The sequence below is a fragment of the Manis javanica genome, chromosome 2 (assembly GCF_040802235.1).
Source record: "Manis javanica isolate MJ-LG chromosome 2, MJ_LKY, whole genome shotgun sequence".
Taxonomy (NCBI): Eukaryota; Metazoa; Chordata; class Mammalia; order Pholidota; family Manidae; genus Manis; species Manis javanica.
The window spans coordinates 131,690,741-131,712,765 of record NC_133157.1 but is presented as its reverse complement, the minus strand read 5'-3'; the positions used below and the strand labels follow the sequence as shown (position 1 = coordinate 131,712,765).

General features: G+C 41.0%; 1 protein-coding gene across 2 annotated transcripts in view; it reads left to right on the top strand.

The window, feature by feature from the left end:
• The window catches only part of LOC140847885 (uncharacterized), a 28,430-nt gene that overhangs the window by 1,652 nt on the left and 4,753 nt on the right, over positions 1-22,025 (top strand). The window contains exons 2-3 of one of the 2 annotated variants that reach the window (XM_073229472.1): positions 1,573-1,701; positions 2,090-3,613. In XM_073229472.1, the coding sequence (XP_073085573.1) occupies positions 1,573-1,636 (64 nt within the window). In that variant the 3' untranslated portion in view covers positions 1,637-1,701; positions 2,090-3,613. Of the gene's footprint in view, positions 1-1,572; positions 1,702-2,089; positions 3,614-22,025 lie in introns of those variants that run through there. The other variant, XM_073229471.1, reaches the window with a different exon arrangement.

Sequence of the window (22,025 nt, the reverse complement as noted above, 5' to 3'; positions counted from 1 at the left end):
CAGAGTCTGCTTCTAATTGGGAGAAATCTGTTCATCTTGCAGAGTTGCAATCTCAACCTCCACCAAGGGTCACAACTAGGTTTTTCCCAAGAAGCTAAACAATTTAAATTAGGTTGAAGCTGACAATGTTTTTTTTATTTATATAAATTTTCTTTAAAATATACCATAATGTTCATTTTCAAGAAAAATGCTAAGACCACAGAGAATGTACATGCTATATTTTAGCAGACCAGGGTACACCAGGATTATGACCCTGTAATATTCTAGGTAAGGATGTGTATTTGTGAATCAGAAGTTAGAAAAGGTTATTTTTTTTGTAGCTATTACACAGAGTCTGTGATGATGACCCAAAGTGAATTAATAAAAGAAATTATTGGCCTGTGTTTGCCTTATTTTATCCTAGAATTAAAGGACCGATTAGCCTTCTGCAGGTGCTAACATGCTCCTGGAGTCTATTTTCAGGAGCAGAAATGATCTGGCCTTGAACCATCCACAGGATGAGCCAACCTCAGTGACCAGCAGCTTATATTGGGTATATGGTTACAGGAGTATGGTTGTAATGGAGACAGGGTTTTCTCACTAATTAGCAGCAATTACCAAGAAGGAGGAATCCAGTGAGGATGCAAGTGAAGGCCTGCTGCATCCTGGACCTTAAGGAGGACAGTTAGGGGAAGGAGATGTCCTCAGATGAGAACATCCTAATGGCTCTTTCTGCAATGCATATGAGTGTCATGGTTAGGGTTTCCTTGTTTACCTTGGGCAATTATTCATTCTTTTAATAATTTTCTTTATTTACATTCTTATAAAATATAAATTTGTCCTTGTCTCTTACATGCACTGACGAGTACTTAGAAGATTGTATAGTTTATTTCTTCAATAGTGAACCTAATTGGACACAATACAGATACACTCAAAATGGTAATTTTCAGGAAAAAAAATGTAAAAACCGAATCTGTAGACTGATTTTCAAAGAGAATAAGATGTATGACTTCCTGCTGTATCCATTAGCCATTCAACGTACATTACTATACCCTGTGACTGACTGGGGTATCTGTGATTCACACAATTAGAAAATGGGCAAAAATTCCTGAGGTGGGGGAGGCAGGAAGTAAATGTTAAAACCACAGTGTTATACTCCTCACCTGGTTTGGTGGAGAAACAGTGACAGCTTCCTATGTGCAAAAGAGTATGTATGCATGGGCTCTGATCAATACTAGCTCCACCTGATTTTCAAAAAGATCTACAAGAAGAATCACAGAAGGACAGGATCATGGGGAGTGTGGCCCCGCACAAAGTATGGACAGCAGGCGCTAGTTGTCTGTGCTTCATTTGTGGTCTAGGTCATGTCTCTTAAATAGGAGATAAAAATGTTTATTTGAATCAGCTTGGTAGACTTGAATGACAATGCCTAAAAATCCCTGGTTCATGGCAAATACGGTCAGTCTATAAATTGGAGGCATTATTCATCTTCAGCATTCTGCCATCCCTAAGTTTGCTGCTGATATTTTACAATTCCCCCCTTTTTATAATTGATGAGCAAATGCAGACAGTAAAATAAAATCTCCTTTGCAGGTCACATGGTCAATCAGAGGCAAAGTTGAGCCCAAAGAAGCCCCCTTTCCTAGCCCCCAGTTGAAGATTCTTGCTTCCTGACCAGCCTTATACTCCCAGCCATGAAGAGAGAATTCTAAACTCCAATTGGTGAGCACAACCCTGCTCCCCCCATCTGCTTATCCCCTCAGCTGTCCTGCCACCTGTCCCCACCACCTTTGCCAGAGGGTGGACTTTCTTGTGTGCTGGCCCCAGGCCCTTGGGGGGCCTGGATGTTAGAGATATCTGAGCCCCCGGAGTGCTGTGCCTTTTTTTCACACACCCTTCCTATGCCTTCTCCTCTTACTCCTCCCAGCACATGCATTTATTTTAATTTTATTTATACCACCAAGTTTTCACATTCAGAAACACATTGCAGATAAAGTTTGCACTTAACTTTCAACTAAGTTTGCATTTTCACTAAGTTTGCACTAACTTTTAACTTAAAGATTTAGAGGATGATGCTTGGTTTTGAGTACTTTTGATCTTCCCATTCTAGATACCTCAAGAGGGGCTCTAAAAGGAGTCTTATGATCTGTTCCCAGGATCATTCCAGTGATGCCCAAGTATTTTGAATGACAGTGCTCCAACTGTTGGGCAAGAAGCTCTTATATTTTGTTTCTGTATCATTACCAAAACATCAGTTACTCTCTGATGTTAAGGTATAGATTCATTCTTTAAAATAAATATTAGTGCTGAGAACACTAATAAGAAAAGTTCCCAATTGATAGTTTTTAATAGATACTCAACTTAATTTACCAATACGTGGAATGTGCTAAGTACGATGGCTAATATGCTTCCAGGCATCAGAGTAGAGAATTTATATGTACCTAAGACCTCCATTTAAGTAGTCCTCTTTTTAAAAATATAATATCAATATATGTTCACTATGTTAGGCATAGCTAAGCCATTCTGTATTGTCCACTTAGTGTCCCCAGGACCCTGTGAGGTAGGTATTATAATCTACAATTTAAAAAGCTAATGTAAAGCTCAGAGTAAGTGTATGAATTGCCCAAGATCCTAACCTAGCAAGTGGCAGGATAAGGATTTGAATCATGAGCTTTCAAATTCCATAGACATGGCAGCCAGCCTCCTTACACTCTTAAATAGACTAAAAAAAATGAGGACTTTGTAGAATATTTGATTTTTTTCCTATCACTAGGGTGGGAGAGAGCAATATTTTCCTATGAGTTTCTTCATACTATTCAGAAGCCGAGCTCCAGGGAAAGCAAATCAGGAACAGAAAGTCTTTTATCAATGACCGCAATACCTGAGTCTACACATGGGGGAGGGACCTTGGCTCCATCTCACACCTTTTATAAAACTAACTTGAGGCTAATTATTACCTCAAATAAAAGGCTAGTAAATAAAGAGCTAAACTATAAAACTTCCAGAATAAAACAGGAAAAATTCACCATGACTGGACGATAGGTAAAGTTTTCTTGGACAAAACACAGAAAACAATACCACAAAAAAATTTAGTTTCTGATTCTTAAATTAGACTTTATTGAATTTTTTTAATTGAAGAATAATTGACATACAATATGACATTCATTTCAGGTGTACTTGATATTTATATACATTATGAAATGCTCACCACAATAAGTCTAGTTACCATCTGTCACTATACAGAGTTGTTAACATATTTCATCAAAATTTAAAACTTAATCAAAGGATATCACTAAGAAATGAATAGACAAGTCACGAATGAAAGAAATATTCCAAAACATATGTCCAATACTGAACAGGTACTCAGGATGTACAAGTGATATACAAGTCAATAATAATATATTTTTTAAAATGAGCAAATGATTTGAACAGATACTTCACAGAAGGTACACAAGTGACCATAATAAGCATGTAAAAATGTGTTCAGCATTAATCATCAACAGAGAAATGTGAAATAAAACCCAATAAAATGGCTAATGTGAAACAAACCTGAAGCACCTAGTGTTCATGAGTATGTGTGTAAGTGGCCAGAACTTTCTTACACTTCATAGGGATCTAAAATGCTACAACCACTTTTGAAAAAGGTCTGGTCACTTTTAATAAAATTAACATACACTTACTCTGTGATTCAGCTCATCCATCTTCCAGGCATTTAACCAAAAGCACTGAAAGAATATGTTCACTAACATATTTATAAAAGATCATTCATAGCAGTTTATTTCCAGTAAAAGTCAAAAACTGGAAATTGCCCAGGTGTCCCTCACCAGGAGATGTGGTGTTCTTGTATCACGTGACATTGTTCATCAGTATATGCAGCAGCATGAGTATCTCAGAAACGTTAAGCTGAGTGAAAGAGGCCTTGGACACACAAATACCTACTGTGAGATTCAAGTTACATCAAGTTCTAGAAGCAGTAACACTGATAATTGTTTGCCTCAGGTGAACAGGCCAAGGGAAGGCATAACGGTGATGTTGATGGTGATGATGGTGGTGGTGGTGGTGGTGGTGATGGGTGATATGCCTCTTTTATGCCTGGATAGAGGTGTGGGTTACACATGTGATTGAATTTGTCCAAACTGAATCAATAGTACATTTAAGACATGCACATTTAACTTTCTGTAAATTTTTCCTCTTCCTCTTCTCAGAAAAAATAAAAGCAAATACTGAAACTTTAGTTAAAGGTGTTCAAATTGTAGAGGGGAAGTGTATGCAGGTATGCAGGGTGCTCAGAAAAAGGGGGGATTGTGCTATATTGACTTAAAGCATCTAATGAGTCAGAATATAAAATTAGTATTTTTTTATTGTGTATTAGTTTCCTGTGGATGCTGTAACAAATTACCACAAACTGGGTGGCTTAAACTGACTAAAGCTCAGTTCCCTCACTGTTCTGAAGGCCGTTAGTCTGAACAAAGGTGCTGCAGGGCCACTTTGCTGGAGGCTCTGGGGAAGGTGCTTCCTTGTCTCTTCTGTCTGCTGGCTTCCTTGGCCGTGGCTGCACCTCTCTCATCTCTCCTAACTGTTCACATAACTTCCTCCAATTCTGTCTGCCTCAAATCTCCCTCTCTCTTCACTTACAAGAACACATGCCATTACATTTAGAGCCCACCTGGATAATCCAGATGAGCACATCTCAAGATACATTACTGCAAAGACCCATTTTCCAAATAAGATCCCACTCATACGTTCCGGGGATTTGACATGGACATCTTCTGGGAAACCTGTTTTTGCACTATGCAAGAATAATATAGATTAATTTGTATTAAGTAGTACTTAGCAGTAGAATAATGGAATATGATAAACTCCACCTAGTTTCTGACACTGTCAACAGTAAATACTTTTCTACAGGAGAGAATATGTCACCTAAAAGTTTAGACATTTTTTAGATAATATGTTCATTTTTAATTCTTTTTAATCATTTTTTTTCCTGTTCAAAACTAGTATCCATCAGCTCTTATGGGTGCAAGTCTTAATGTTCCCATTGAAAACTTGATAGAAGATTGATACAAACCAACAAGGAACAGGCACCCAAGTGGTGCTTCTTTAACAATTCAGTTGGTGCAAAGTTAAAGGCTGTTTTTGTTGGGTGTAGAGCTGGCACTTGGCAAAATGCAGAAGAGAACATATTTTCTGGCTTCTTACAGAAATATATACATGAATTATCTGGATTTGTGAAAATATACATGTTCCTAGATCTCCATATCTTCCGATGAGGGATTAGGGATAAGGCCCCTCCCCTCCTAAATTCCAGAATCAAGTCATCAGCCCAGAGAAGGTGGCTGTAAACCCTGCCATGGGAATGCAGAAGGGAAATGTTGGTTTTGGCAATAGGAATGGGGAGTTTCATGGTGGTGATCTTGATGGGTGGTGACAATGCTGGGGATGACGGTGTGACAAACAAGCCCTGAGGCGGCACAGCCAGGTGAAAGCCTGGAGTGCATGGAGCTGAGCACTGGGGAGGAGGCGGTTGCCCGATGTGAGTGGAGCTTTTCTTGGAAAGTGATCGGGGCAGGAGAGAGGATCATGATTTGGAAGGAAGAGCAGAAGGGATGTTACAAGAGGTGAGAAGGGTCTACAGTGACACCAAATAGTACCAGTCACCCCATTTCCTGAGCCTGCGAACTAAGGTGAGGAAGGGTGAAGGCACTTACCTGAGGCCACTTGGTGGTGAGTGTAGACCCGGGCTGACACAGGGTGCGGAGTGGGGAATGGTCAGAGCCCACACCTCAAGCTGTGGCAGCCTCAGGACAGAGCGACAGGGCTGGCGTCTGGTTGGGGCAGACCAGGCTGGGGCCCACTGCACCGTGACTGTACTAGTGGGGAGGCAGAAACAAGACTGGGCATTTGTTTCAGAGGAATGTCACCAGGGTTTGGCAGCAGGGAAATGAGGCAGATTGTAATCCTCCCACTGTCCAGGAGTGGGGCCCGCAGACCCTTTATTGCTTTATTGTGCCCTCAGGCCTGGCTGGGAAATGACAGGGCTGTCACGTCCCTGAAAAGCCAGCCAGGTGCCTGTCCTTCATTTAAATACCCTTTGTAACTGCTCCCCCATGGCCTTTGAGGCTCCACCCAAATGCACCCCAGAAGCTTTGTCCAGCACTGCATCAAACTGCCAGCCCCAAATTGTGGCCTTTGTTACTTCTGCCCTAAGGGCCCTATGCCATGACTTTTCTCCTCCTTGAGGTCTGTGGGCTCCCTGAGGAGAGGCAGACCTCCAACTCCATCACAGGGGCATGAGGGACAAGTTTATGGCTGAGTCAGGACCATAACTCAGTTAACTTCATGCAGACTGGTGGGTGGAAGGCAAACTTCCAGAGGGTTCGCCTGTCAGAGGCCTCTTGTCTGGTGTTACAGCTGTTTGTGAGCCCTTATTTTCCCACTAGACCATCAGCTTCTAGGCAGCTGTAACAGAGTCTGCCAATGTCAGTAGGCACTCATCTAAGAGAATTTTCTAGAAGCAGTAACACTGCCTACTACTCTGTAAGATAGCCTCTAAAAAATAAGATTCAGAGCTAGAGTTTATAAGAAGGGGAAAAGGAAAGGGAAGATTGCCAAGGATTAATGATTGATGCATTTGGTATAAATCCAAAGCCTGCTACTGAGCATTAGATTGTTAAAGAAAAAACAAAAAAGAGAGGACATGGAAAAATTACATTTGAGTACAGGATGAAGATGAGCAATGGCAAGCAGGATTGAAGTCTGCCCTTATAAATAAATAAGGTATGATTATGTTTGCTGGGAACACTTTTGATCTACTACATTCTAAATAAAAAGCAGCTACAGATAATGACTTCTAAAAACTTAGCAATCACTAAACATTTCCCAAAGAAATTAAATTTACTAGGAGGAAAATAGTATTGATGGTCTTCAGATATTTAGCACCTACGAAAATATAGCACACAATTTAACCAAACAAATAAGACTTGCTTACACTTTCAGGATGTCTACACTACCTCTTAGCACTACAAATATTAATGGCTCCCATTGTTGGTGTGTATCTTTGTTTCCTCTAAAAGGCTGAACAAGAGGGTACTTACTCTCTCTTCATTATCAACTTTCAGCTTCATGCCTAATCTAGCTGCTCCCCTGAGCTACTGTAGGCATGACTAAGGGATGTGCCTGTAGGTTAATGATGTACTTCAAAATATTTTCTATTCTAGTAAAAGAAGATAAAGTTGGTTCTTTAACTATTAATGATTTTACTTCACTTTTCTCCCCTCTTTTTGCCCATGTAAAAATTTTTGTTTTTGTCCTATATAAGGTATATTTTATTTTTGTTCTACACCCTAGGCTGCTTTGCACTTAGGAACTTACTGTATGAGTTGTAACGTTGAGTAAATGTATACCCATGGGGTAAGTTACAGGCAAACTCAGAAATATAAAAAATTTTATAGTTTATTGTTTGCTGGAGAAATTGAAAGGAGAAAAATATAATGCACTGTGAGACAAGTGATCTTCAAGGTTACAAACAGCCCATCTTGATGATGTTCTGTGGTTGCTCCTGGACCGAGCCACTCTTTGTGGATTCTATTTTCTCCTGTTTCCTATGTGTATTCCTTAGTTTTTCTGGAGTACATCCTCCAGAATGTCTTCCTGAGAAACATGAAGTTCAACCTTCTGAGACTTCATCTAAATTTTCTTTGCTTTTCCCATACATCTGATTAAAAAGTTCACTGAATACATAATTCTTGGTGTGACTTTCCTTCAGAACTTTGAAGGTACGTCTTTCCTGTGTCCACATTCAGTTTCTGTGCTTAGTTTGGCTCTTCCAGATTCCTGGTTCTCCTCGCATGCCCGTTGATACCCGGGGACCTATGGTTTACTGTCCGCATCTCCCCGACACATGTCTGCTTGTTCGCACTGAGCTCAGGCATGTCCGGGATTTAGCTGGGTAGACTGACTCTCACCTCTTCTGGAACCCACCTTTGATGTGTTCTTGACTACTGACTCATCAGCTTGCTCACCTTGCTTCACCCACTGTTGCTGACTCTCTGTTTTCTAGGACCTTATTGAGACCTCCTATATGTCAGTGAATCCCTAATTCAGTCCTGTTAAGTGTTTGTTCTTATAATGGTGCGTTTCCATTTTAATGGGGTCTGGGGAGAATAGGGTCAAAATTTTGGTCCTGTTCTTTTAGCTTAAACCAGAGGCAATTTCATTAAAACATAAGCTTAACAACCCACAAAAAAATGATCTAATTAAACATGTGTTCAAGGTTGTTTTTGTCTTACTCTGCCTATGAAAGACATCTATTTTCTTTCTATTTTAATGTACTGGGTTTCATAGTGCATGATAAGTCTAAGATGTACAAAACAAAACAAAGACAACATTGAGGGAAAGGAAAAGAGAGAAAAAGGGAGGGAGGGGAAGAACAGAGAGAAAGAATGAGGAGTCGTACAGACCTTAACCATGCTCAGCATTTCAGGAGGGACCCAAAATGAGCTTCCCCTAACCAGAGGGCCACACTGAGAACTTGGCAAGCGTGTATGGCCAAATTGTGTGACACGTTTCTCTGAAAAGAGCCATCTCTGGAATCAATGTGATGTCCATTGCAACTCAGTTCAGAAGGACCTGTCCTTCCCTGCAGCTTTCTCATTTCCACAAAACGTTAGCATTTTCAGATGAGTCAGAAGTCTTCATCATCTGTCTGGTGACACCTTTCCATTCTACTTATGCAAAAACATCACAAGGGTTCAGAGAAAAGCCCATTTTGTGTGTGAGCACCTACTCCTCACTGGGCACGGTGCTATGTCTTTGGAATGCAAGACTGGCCAGATCTAGCTCCCTACATAGCTCATGGTCCAGCTGGAGGGATGAGCATGTAAACCAATAGTATCTCAGATGAGGACAGGTGTATGAGGCTGTGGGGATGGGAAGTGAGAGGACAGAGGGATTAGCCATGGATGGACCCAACGGGCTGAGGTCTGTGGGTGCAGAGGCACAGTGATGTCCTGCAGGAAGTGCATGTTGAAAGGAATTATCAAGAGACAACCATTCCTCTTCCACCATCATTTTAAAGATATTTAAGGATTTCATATCCCTTTAGGTATTTCTTAATGTATAAATTGAGTTTTTTTATGAGTTAGCATTTGCTCCTAGGCTATCTCAAATACAAACTTCTAGGAGGTCGTGCCAATCTTCCCTTAGCTTCTTGGAAGATAAGTATTTTAAAATTCATCAGTGTGAACATGGAAGGAGTCTTCTGTTTGAAATTATATAAGAATATTTGAATCAGATGTAGGAAACCTGGTTAGCCGCTGCCCTGGGAAGACAAGACCATTTCAAAAGTCTCTCAGCCCTGCTGTGTTTTATGATTCTGCAGCCAGTAGAACACCCCCACTTAATGATTTTGTTGATCTGATAAAAAGCCTAGACCACCACAGGCAAACAGGGGTCTTTTAGAAGAACCAGAATCTCCAAGTGCCTTGGCCTCCTTCCTGGAATGTTCTCCAAGATTTATTTCTTGGTGGCGCCCAAAGCCCCTAGAAATGGGCAAATGCAAGCTGGCTTACAAGTAAAAAGGGTTTGCTTGGACCATTTGCATGACTGGGCACTCAGCGGTGCTTCTTTTCCATCTTAGTAAGTGACCTTGTCCTTCTCTCATTGCTCCTGGACACCAACAAGGAGGCCCCTCCTGCTCTGAGTCTCACACAAGTCCCGGGCAGCCTGGTTGTCCACATGGCCTTTCCCAGATCCAGAGGGGATACTTGGGTTCCAAGGATGAACCTGATAGGGAGATGCTTGTCCACTTCACACTTCCAGGAGTCCCCGACTTGTTTGAAGGGCTCTGGAAAGTGCTGCCCAGGATGAGAGATTTTGGTGTCAGTCCCCAGAAATGTAATTTTGACAGCAAAGGCCTTAATGATTTGCATCACTCCCTGTTTATTATTAAAGAACTCAGAAGCCAGCCTGGGGGACCTCTAATAATGTGTGTCCTTGAGTTTAAACACAGGACATAGAATTTGTGTCATTTAACTTCCCTCAGCCCCATGGAAGAGGGTCCACTCTTAGAGACACAACTGGGTTCGAACTTATTCTCTACTATCAAACAAGGTATTTGACTTCATACATTGCTCAACTTCTGAATTTCTGTTAAAAACATTCTTCCATTATAGGAATGGTTGGAGGTTATGTGACACAATGTATGCTTAGCTCATAATACAAGCTCTACTAATTACAAATGCAATTTTAAGGCACAGTGACCATATCCAGCCCTACTCCCAGGAAGATTCTGCAGATACAAAGAGAGGGGTACCCACTCAGCAGACTGCAGAGGTTTGTTTTGCTCCTTTAGGTGCTAAGGGGCAGCCACAAGATGATCATGGAACGGTGGGTACATTCCTGGAGGAAGAACACATGTTTTGTTTTGTTTCTACCACATTTCCATGTCCTCTTAGTTACAGAGGCATCTGATCATACGCTGCCCTTTAAACAGCCTCAGATCGTAGAGAAGCCCCAGTGTCTCTACCACTGTGGTGCCTTCGTGGTGTGTGGTGGCTGTTTGTACAGCAGGCTGTGCCCACTGCACTTCCATATAACTTGTCACATGATCCTGGTCCAAACATACACCATCTTCCCTGATTTCTTTGTTTGCTTGGCTTTTACGTCTCCTAGAAATAGCCTTGGCTGGGAACTGGGCACTCACACAGAGACACACAGATACACATTTCCATATACAAAAACACACAGACATACAGATACAAACACATACACACGAGTGTCTTTGGGCTGTATCATGGCTGAATTAATTCATGGGCTGTTAGTTTGTAGCTGGCTTAAGGCAAATTACAGCCTGAATGAGTATCTTTAGACTTACTTTAGAGAAAAGTATAATATTGTGATAAACACATTCATAAAAACATGCCAGGTTTCAAGGGTGTTTTAATGATTAATTTTAGGGACTGAGTGGGTGGTAAATATTTGGCTAGAATTACCTATCCTTAGTTCAATTGAAAGAAAACCCTGAGTGATTAGCTATTTATAACATTATTTTAAGAGGTTACTTGTTGAAATGTAGCATCTCATTAGGAGTTAAATCCTGGAACTGCCTGGCAAAAAAAAAAAAGGTCTTTCAAAATAACATGCTGTCAGGTAAGCATGAAAATGCTATGGTGTGACTGTCTCTATATAAAGTGAGCATATAACCACAATGACTTGAACTTCTGTGGTGAGAAATCATGTCTCTCTCCTGAGCCCAGAAGCCCTTACAGATGGCAGAGAGCAGATAGGTGTTTTCTTACTACTTTAAGGTAAAATATTACATGACAGAGCACAAGAAAACGTGTTGCTCTAAAAAGCAAGTTGGTGGAATCTGTCATTTTAGAGAACTAAAATTATCAAGGACTCTTCATGTCTTGAGAAAAATAATGGAGAAGAAATGTCAGGCACTGTGGTTTTCCTGAGTAGGTTTTAGCTCATCTGTATTACAAGTCATTTTTTGGGAAAGTCAATTTTTCACACATTTACAGAAATAATTTGCTTTATATCTGCAATGAAGGCTTGAAACCACATGCGTTTTTGAAGCTGCCAATCCAGGATAATGTCTGGGGTATCTTTTTTTTTTTAATACCTAAATTAGATCTATGCAGAGTGTGGAAACAGCAGATAACTGCCAACACAGAGCTAGTAAAGAAAAATTTGAAAAGGAACTTTCTTTAAACATATCTTCCCACCAGACAAAGTAAAATGACAGTATTGTGCTGTTATCAACATAGTTGCATGCCGCGAATGCTCAAATCATTTCAGAGATAATGAGACATTAAGTTTCTTGGGTCACTATTTAAAAATATAAAATCAACAGTTACAGATAGAAACTATCCATTCTTAGATTTAAGGAGGGAAAAGCAGAAAAAATAAAATAAAATAAAATAAAATAAAGCCCATGTCCTTGTAACATCTGAGCGTACTGTGGATAACTGAGCCAGCACAGTCCTGGTTCTCACAAAGAAAGATGGTCAGTCTTTGAGAGAAAGGGATGAGCAGGGGCTGTGTGAGCTTGGGTCTGGGGGTGCCCAACATGGCCTGTGCATGAAGAGGCCCATGATGTGACCCGCATGATCCCAGGGCTCTTCCATGGAGTCTCTCCATAGCGTCCAAGGGTGAGAGATATCCCTTTTAAAAAAATTGGTGTAAACTTTTCTTGCTAGAAGAACCAGTGATTGACAAGAAATGTCATGTATCTAACTCGATAGCTAGTGAAGCCTTTCTGTTTCAGTCAGGAAAGGGGAGGAATTTGTAAACATCTAATGATAGAACTTAAGGGCTCCTTTCTTACTTTAGGCACATTTCAGTAGTAGAACATTGTTCTTGAATAGCCCATTAACTATAAACATATTCTCTGCATTTAGTAGGCATATAGCTTTAGTTGTATATATGAAAACGTGTTCAAATGTTTCAAGCATTTGTACTGAAATGTATTTTTATATTACTAATCTGTACTGTGTAGATGTGAAGCTTTAATGGACAAAGATAAACTTTATCTCAACTCTGGTCATAATGAACAAAAGTCCTGAAATCAGTAAAATTTTAACATTAGTGTCTTAAAAAGTCCCCCTAACCCCATGTAAGCTTCCAGGTAACAGCTCTCATGGTACTATAGTGTTGTAAAAGGTTTTACAACTGAATGCAAAATTCATGCCCTTAAAAATATTAGGCCCACATTTCCTTTCATTAAAAAATACTCCCTTGATTCTATTATAATATTTGTGAAACCTATTTTGCAATATTTTAATGATATATTAATTGAGGAAGTCTCCCCAAATTTCCCAGAAAACATTAATTACAATTTTAAAGTATTAATCTACAAAAAATGTATAGCTACATTTTTCTCAAAAAAAAGAAGGTTTATTTAGAAAACAAATGCTGTTGCCTTGCAATAGGTTATTTTTTTCAAATGAGCCAATACACGGAATAAAATATATGATCTGTCCTGGCTGAGTCACTTCCTGTTTCAATAACAAGAGTGTCATCAGCTAAACGCGAACCAGCACAGTTTGTCACTGTGTATGTGGCTGTATTTGCACATGTTGCCAGAAAGTTCTTAGGGAAAATATACTCATCATTCTAGTACCAAAAAAGAAGCTTTCGGTGAACACTTTTGGCTGTAGCTGTTACCTTGTTTATTATTTATGCTAGAACCGAAACTTCTCTAATAGAAAGGAGAATACTTTCCTGGCAGCAAAAAGTGGTACTGTAATTTTGCCCAGGGAAGCCATAATTTACTCGTGTCATCAACCTCTCACACAAAGGTGCAGTGTTTTCCCAAAGATTAAGAGGTGTGCTCCAGGGGTATGACAGAGAAAATCAAAAGACCTGAATGTTTGCCTAGCATTGCTACTAAGTGACCATTTGATCTTAGGTTTCCATTTCTATATCTACATGTTAAATAGCATGATATCTAATCTCTTCCAGTGACAAGCTCTACAGCTCCTTTCCTGAATCATGGAGTTGAGAGTGGCATTCTTTGTGTGATCAGTGCCTGATGCACCCTGAATTTAGACCTGGCCCCCGAGAGATCTCTTGGGGCAAATTTTATATGATTCATCAGTGTGATTCATTGCCACATCACCTTCAGGGCAGGACAGCGATTGCCTCAGTGCTACTATTTTTGCAAATCACTGCAACTCAGCAGGTGAGGGATTCCAGACAGTGTTCTGGTCAGATCAGGTGGAAGACACCATCCAGAACTCTGAGGACATAGCTTGGGGGTTGGCGGGAAGGGAATGTCAGCCTCCAGTCGAACCACTTCTGAAATGCTCTCCTAGGCTGTCTCTGTGGTTAACGTGATTTAGGTCAGATTCTCAATACACAGAGACACATTTCAAAGCCCTTCCAACTTTCATCAGCCGGAAGCCACCTGGGTGACTCATCAGAGGAGACATTCCCAGGAATAACGATCAGTCAATGTCTTATCAGAGATGAGAAGGACGTCCTTCCATGGAAAGGAGACTTTAAACACACACTGAGTCACGGTTCTGCCCAGTTTTAAAATCCCATTGCCTGTGTGGCAGCATCTCAGTGCCAACCATTTCTCTTATAAAATCCCCATCAAGAATTACATTTTGACCCTGTTGCTCTCTCAAGTGTGTGTTAAAGGTGCATCCAGAGTCTCACTGTAAAGGGACCAGTACAATGTAATAAATAACATCTTATTTGCATTCAGTAGAATTCTTCAGGAGAGTCCAGTCTGGTGGTAGCTTTCTGTAATTGCTAAGTCAATATTTGTTCTCAGTTATAAGGAGTGAATAAATGGGCACGGCCCTACACTCCTGTCGTGATAGCCCACAGTGACTGGTGAGTGGTGAATAAGGGCCACTGAGTCAGAGGAACCTTGTGCACCCCAGCCTGAGGCATCACACACCAGTCCTATGCCTGTGACAACTGACAGCCTTCACTGCTACTGTGCTTCCACCTGACTGTTTAAGATCATGTGGCTTTGTTAGGGCTGAAAATATGTTAATGCTCTTTTTCTGCTAAAGCCTGATGTTCCTGGGGCAGTGGGCTGTAGCTGCAGGTAATGCCTCATCCTCAGGAGATGAACCACTGTTCTGTTAATGGGCTACAGACACGGGTCCAGGTCCCAGTCAGGCACAATCAGGGGATGCTGATGTGGATTCTGACTAATTGCAAGGTTTCCGTCTGTTGAGGAATGACTTGTTACCCTAACATTCACAAGTGATTGGATCTCTGGGTCCCATGCAGGACCTAAGAAATACAAAGTTTGTTCCTGAATTACTTATGCTTATCAAGAGCTTATGGGCTGGGCATCAACTGGGCTGGCAATTTCCTGCTTCCACCCATATTAAAGCCGCAGTTCAGTCATCTGACAGTCCCAGCAACGCCCTCTCCCTGCTGGCTCACTCTGGGCATTGGGACATCAGTAGCCAGTAGAGGGATTTCTCATTTAATAGTTGTAAAATCCCTCCAGGCTGATCCCCTTGGCTTAGAGCTGAGCTGAGGGCTTTTCAATTCTGCAGACCCTCACAGTTTCACTTAGCTCTGCTGCCTCCCCATGAGAACCCCTGCCTCCATGCATGCTCTCTGGGCTCACCTCCTCCACGCACACCCCCATGGTCCTTTGCTTTGCTAAGATCTCCCTTCCCAGGAACTCAAGTCCTGACTTCTTCCAGCCACTTCTTCCTGGGCATCCCTGAGTTGACAGTGCCTTCTCCCTGTGTGTCTGCAGTTCCCTGTGTCTATAAGGGTTGTTCAATAATTACTTTGGAACGCACTGTTTTAACGACTCAACTGTGTTCACTTAAGGGCTTCCAGGTATCTGTCTCCCTGACGTCTGGTTCACCCTTACACCCATGGTTTGGCAGAAAGAGGTCCCTAGCTGTGCAGCCTTCGGCCCATCTCACTGTGCTCTCAGTTTTCTCATTGGTAGCATGGGGACACGCAGACCTACTCCACAGAATCGCTGCAGAGGTCAAAGGCGGTAATGTGTGCTAAAAGCCCCGTGTGCTGCCAGCGCGGAGCCCGTGTTCCGCTAACGTGTCTTTCCAGCCTGTGAAGATCACTGGGCAAGCTGACTCTTTAGTTCTCTTTGGAAAGCGCCTCAGAAAGACAATTCTGCCCCAGGAGCTATTACTGTGCGTCTGATTTGGGGTTCTGAACTTGTGTTCTTGACAGGTGCTTGCCTGTGGTTGACGTGCCCCCTGCGCCCCTCAGGACAAGCCAGAAGAGAAGGTCCTACAAAAGATCAGCAGGCGTTCCTGCTGCTGCGGTTATAAGCCCTGTTGCTATTTTAGGAGCGGTATTGTTCAATCTGGGTTTCATTTTCCTTCACTATCTATTTTGGCATTTGCCTTGCCCTGGTAGGGCAGGCTGTGTCACAGACAGGGGCTTGTTGATGCTCTTTGTCCAAGTTTACGCAGTGAACTGTCACCCGTGGAGAACTAAAAAAAATTATGTTCCATTCAGAATTGTTTTTCAAATGCATTTTTAAACAAAACAGATATCTTAGAACATCTTTAACTTTGTTTGTATATGTAAAGTTAAAGGAAGTCAGATTTACTTAGTGATATGAGTTATTGGAGAAGACAGGCATTGTAAAAACCTCTGCAGCATCGCTACACCCATATACTATACAGTCTGTGTGTGTGTGTGCATGTGTGTGTGTGTGTGTGTGCGTTAGTGAAATTCCTCATCTACTCGTCTGCTTTCTGAATGGGTCAGTTCTTAGAATGTCAGGCAACAGTCTCTCCTTTCACTCATTAAAGAAGTCTGCTGATGTGCGTGACTCTAAGAACAGGAGCACATGATTATATGATCATTAAGGGCCTGGCATAGGGAGCTTTGACTGTGGGCTAATACACAGTTGACACCACATATTAAGAACACCAAGACTCACTTCATGCCCACAACGGTCTGAGAGCTTTGAATTGATTGGTCAGTGTCATTCTGACTGCCAGGTGGGTGAGGACAATGGCAGGCTGCTGAGTATGGTGGCTCTACATGGAATTTTCCATAGTCTGGAGATAATTGAGGAATTTGTCTTGAGGCTGATGCATGTACAAACCAAGGAGGTTATCTCCTGAGGCACTGTTACCTGGGTTTACAGGAAATGCACTCACAGGTGAGACAACCTCTGGCACCCAACTCCCGACTTTCAGTTCAGAGGACAGTGAGTTCCCGGCACAGGGAGTGGAAGCTGATGTCACCAAAAAGATATTGCCCTGCTTTGAAATCAGCAAGAGCGGTCAAGTTTCTCCGGCACAAGTTTCTCTGGCACACACAAACTGAAAAATGTGTTTCCGAATAGCTATGGCAACTTTTTGATAAGCAGATGTTCCATAAACAAACAAGAAAACTCTAAAACATGTATGTGATTTCTGCTACAGAATGCTACCTAGTTTATGTGCCGTACCATCTTATTTTCACTTACAACTTTCCCTGAAGATCTTTTTAGGAATGAAAATTAGCTCTAGGCCAAGAGTGAATAATTTCAACAGTCACACTAAAATGGTTTATATGTTTGGAGCCATATATGGGTGAAAGTAACAATTTCAACACAAAACAAGAAAAAAAAAGAAAAACTTTTTGTATAAAACAGAAAAATGCTGAAACTTTAATCTTTAAGAGTTCAAATTTCCAAGATTTGCTGAATGACAGACACTCCAGGTAGTTTTAAAATTTGCTTTTACAGTGTTTATTTGAAATGCTTCACTAACTTTCAGGGCCAAATCAGGAGACATGATTTCCACTAATTATTAATTAACAGTTGGCTAGCATTTCACTGCTATATGTGTTCCTCTTTTCATAACTAAAAACCAATGAACATTTAATTGAATTTTGATGATAATCTTTATAGCATCATTCTACATTTACTCCTTAAAGCAATTTCATGTTTGCAAATTGCTTTTGCATTCCTTTTAGCTATTACATATCTTATTTTGTTCAAAGAGCAAAATTAAATTCTTACTAATATAATATGCTTTTGCCTTTTCAGAGTAAACATAAATATGTCAAGAAATGCATGGAAACTGATTTCATTTCTAAAGGGCTTATCAATGCTAGTTATTAAGGGTCTGTCTCAATGGTACTACTATTGAAGCACACACTGCCTTCTTCAGGTCTCGGAGTGGGCATCGAAATAAAGCCCGAAAAGGTGACATTTCCTGGAGCATGTTGTCAGTTGACTTCAACATCGAAACTCTCATCAACTGGCACCGATGGCAGCCAGGTCAGGAGCTGGTTAGAGTCTAGAAAGGGTTCCAAAGTTGGCTATTTATAGAGCTTGCAGGGGTCCCTAAAATTTAATGATCAACATGAAAGTCTTATCAATTTCAGTAGAGCACTCTCCTGTGGAAAGGCAGCCAAGAAGGGCAACCTCAAGCAAATGCCCTCTTTATTAGAAATAAACATGCCTAATAAAATCCTAATGACCAGCAGCTACAGAGGTATACCCCAGTGTGAGGAAACTCAGAATGCAAAACTGTGCAAAGATACATGAGATAGCTGTTATTCTTCTTATTAATATGCTCAGACTGTCTTCAGATGGCCAGCCAATGTGCAGGGCTAGGATATAGGAAGTTCAGGCTCAGTCATGGAGATGGTGTGAACTGGGGTGTCACCCTGAGGATGTGACCCACTCACATTTCAGGAGGAGATTGATTAAGGAATTTTAGGTGCTACATCATTCAGCACCCAGCTCTCTTTGCCATCAATTTTGTCAAAATGCCAAACAGGAATCATCTACATGGAGACACCATGTAGATGAGAGAGGGGCAAATTTTGGATAATTAGGAGCAAGTTTCCTAACTCAGCCCAGTGCTCTTTCCCTTAGATCAACTCTCACTTGCCTATGGGAAGAAGCCTTCAGGGTCACATTGCTGGGAACACAAGCATGTCCAAGGAATCCTGGAGACTGTCATCTTCAACCACTCTCCCATGCCCTCACCTGCTCTCTCCACCTAGGTCAGTGGAAGTACCTGGGGCCACCTAGCCTCCAGCTTCCTCTACCACACAAACTGCTCTGCACATGGAGCCCTTGACTCACATCTCTGCTGCCATTTCCCATAATTGTGTTAACTGTGCCTGCCAGGATGGCACTGCCATCTCTGTGCCCCAAATGCAATGCCCCTCCTGAGGACACTATGTATTTCCTACTCCAAACCACGTCTATATCACGTCTCCCACTCAGCATGGCAGAGATGGCAGCACATCGAAGGGCTGGTGGAGTCTGAGTCCCGGTCAAAAACACACAACTTGCAGAACAAAACATCTTTTGTTTTGTTCTAAAGGGTTCTAAATGAAACCAAACAAAACAGAATTTACCCTTGTGTTCTTCAAATTCTATGAAGAGGCAGAACTTCTAAAAAAATATTTCTGGGATTTTGAGTTTTTCTCCTTAATGTAGAAATAATCAGTTTTGAAATTTGAGTCAGAAAGGCAATTTGTTTGGACCTTCTTAGTACATATGCATCATGTACTTTCAAAAGCAGGGCTCACTGGTGTATGATCATGGTAAATAGCAGAATAGAATGTAAACTCACCAGTTTTTCCCAGTGAAGAGGGGAGTAAAAAAATTCATTACACTAGCTTAAGGGCAAATACATACTGGGTATTTTCAAGTAAGTAAAACTTGTAAATCCCAAATGATCCCAAAAGACACATGATGCCAGCTGGCTCTTGGAAACACGCCTATTCTCCTGTCAGTTGCATGGCCATTGTGCAGATGGTTATCAGCAGGTCTCAAGTACAATCTTCCTCTAGATCCTGGGTTGGTGCCCATTTTATTCGCATGTGCCCCATGTCACCATGGTAACACTTGTCATTCCTGTAGTGATTGTCTCCAAGGTAGCATGGTGCTTCAGGAGGCCAAACAGAACTTGCAGGAGGTTAAAATGTGATAAAGCAGTCCCTCTCCAAAACTGCTATGGCTGACACACTCCTCTCTAGTGTTCATTACTTCATTTTGCTCTAAGGCAGCAAATGTATTTGTGGACATGGGTTTAAAAAGCCTGTTTCCATAAATCCAAAACTTGTCAATGTAAGAACTAGCATGAATTCTTTCTCTCCCCCCAAATATACCAAGCAGTGCAGAAAGTCAGCATATCCGTCACTTGGATGATGACTATGCTTTTAGAAGCACTCAGCCCAACATGCTGTTTGTCTCCTGTTTCCGTAGCCATCCACCATCCTTCTCAGAGTAAAGCTCACATCAGAACAATGCCTATAAAAAACATCTATCTCCTGCCACAACCTCTTAGAGTGTTCAGGCAACTACCTGAAAATAATGGTGTGTCTGTGTGTAAGTGGCTACAGTGAATGAGCCATGCTGACAAGTCCTTTGCAGGACACATGCAAAGTTCACTTTCTGACATCTCTCTCAAGAGTGTTCTATTACTGGCCTCAGCCTGCCTTCACAGACCCATCAATCTATTTGTATATTCTTGTAGCTCTCTAAGACAATGGAAGGAGAAACAGAGACTATAATAATAAAATGAATTATATTTTGCTTCTGAACAAGCCACCCCATCCTCCCATGGATTATTCATATTCCATCTCTCTGGATTGGCTTCAACCCTCTGCTGGTTTATTTCTTGGTACAGTGGGAATGTCCAGATGATGGTCACAGGCTGTCTTAGATAATCTACCATGGGAATAATGTAGTCATTCTTAATCATGGTTTGGGTCTATGACCCAACTTAATAGGTTTTATGTTTTCTGAAAACAGATTAAAATTCATTGTCTTTCTAAAAATATCTGAGGTTAATACTTTTAATAACATATTAGATGAGATATTAAAACATAGTATATTATATTATATATATAAATAATACATATTAAAACATAGCACTTTAATAACATATTTAATAACAGCCTCATCCAATATGTTATTAAATACTTTATTATTTTATATTAAATACTTCTACTGAATTAAGTTAATATTTTAAGTTGTTTCAGTGTCTGAGAAAAATATACACTCCATTGAATTAAACCAGAGAAAAATATGCATTGATATAATCCTAAATCAGAAATGAGATAAATATTCATGGTTTTGGTAACGTTTTATGGTGTTTAAAATATGTCCACAAATTCTTTGATAATACTTGGGTATGGGATGGACTCTGGAGAATGTGGCAGTAGTGACTCTGAAACCACATCTTAGAGGGTGTTATGGTTTCTCCCTTGAGCTCCCTTGCATCACTCACCTCGAAGCCAGTTGCTATGTTGTAAGGATGCTCAAGCCCCCCTAGGCAGAGGTACGTGCCACGAGGAGCTGAGGCCTCCTGCCAAGAACCATGTGAGTGGATTGTCTTGACAAAGTGTTTTCTCCAACCTCCTCAAGGCTTCACATAATAGCAGCCTTATCCAATATGTTATGTACAACCTCGTGAGAGATCCTGAGTTAATCCACCCAGCCAAACTGCCCTGGAATTCCTAAACCATAAACCATGAGATAATAAATATTCATTGTCTAAGCCACTAAGTTTTGGGGTGATTTGTTACACATCAAAAGATATCTAAGATAGAAGTGGCTGCCACTATAAAAATAACAGAGCAGCAGACAGATACCCTAGGAAATGCTAGTTCATTTATTTGACAGTGAATTTTGGGTATTTTGGGAGCCTACGCACACTAATTTATTTTATATTGATTAATGTTAGCATTATTTGGAAACTCAAGGTGTATGTTGCTGTGACTGGTTCCTGTTTTATCTCTGTTTTCCCCCCTGGTGGTCTTATAATCTACACTTCCAACAGGAGGGTCATATTTTTGGTCTAGGCAATTTTCCTACATGCCATCTTTCCTGTATATTTGAGGATAGAAAGATAATTTAGTAGTTTCTCTTCAGTCATAGACACAGGCAAAAAAAAAAAACAGCAAAGTGTTATAGTTGCATGTGAAAGAATTCAGAGGAAGACAGAATCTATTTTAAATATATATCAGCCAAAATGTGCCAAGTCAATAAGAAATGGAGTGTCCTATAAATTTTCAATTCATTTTCCTCATTGCTTCGAGCCACCCTTTGCTGGTCCTAACCAGCAAAAAATAACTGATTCTATGCTGCTAAGATCTTTTTAGCAGAAAGAAGCTGATAATCAGGAAGACTCCACATTAGCAGCCAGTGGCAGTAGGGACTTAGGGGCACCTTGCCAAACCCTCTCAACCAATGACCCCACATCTGCCATGACTCTGAGTATGTGAAGGGTGGGACCTGGCGGGGACAGTGTGGTGGAGGTTTGGGATGATACAAGGGGTTTCAGGGCCCAATTTTTAAAAACTAGGTAATAGTACTCGTTCAGTGTAGAAAAATTAGAAATCTAGATGAACAAAGGAAGGTAATACAGATTACCCATAATCACATGACCTAGAGATACATGCTGTCAAGGTTGCCCTGGCTGATACATCAGTCAGGGTGGGGCCAGAAAGGACTGCAGGTTGTAGGTATTGGGGTAGGTGGTACTTTTCTCTAGTGGACAAAGTCAAATGTAGATAGGCATGATCAATATTTCAGGGCATGTACAACCTGTTAGGTTTTC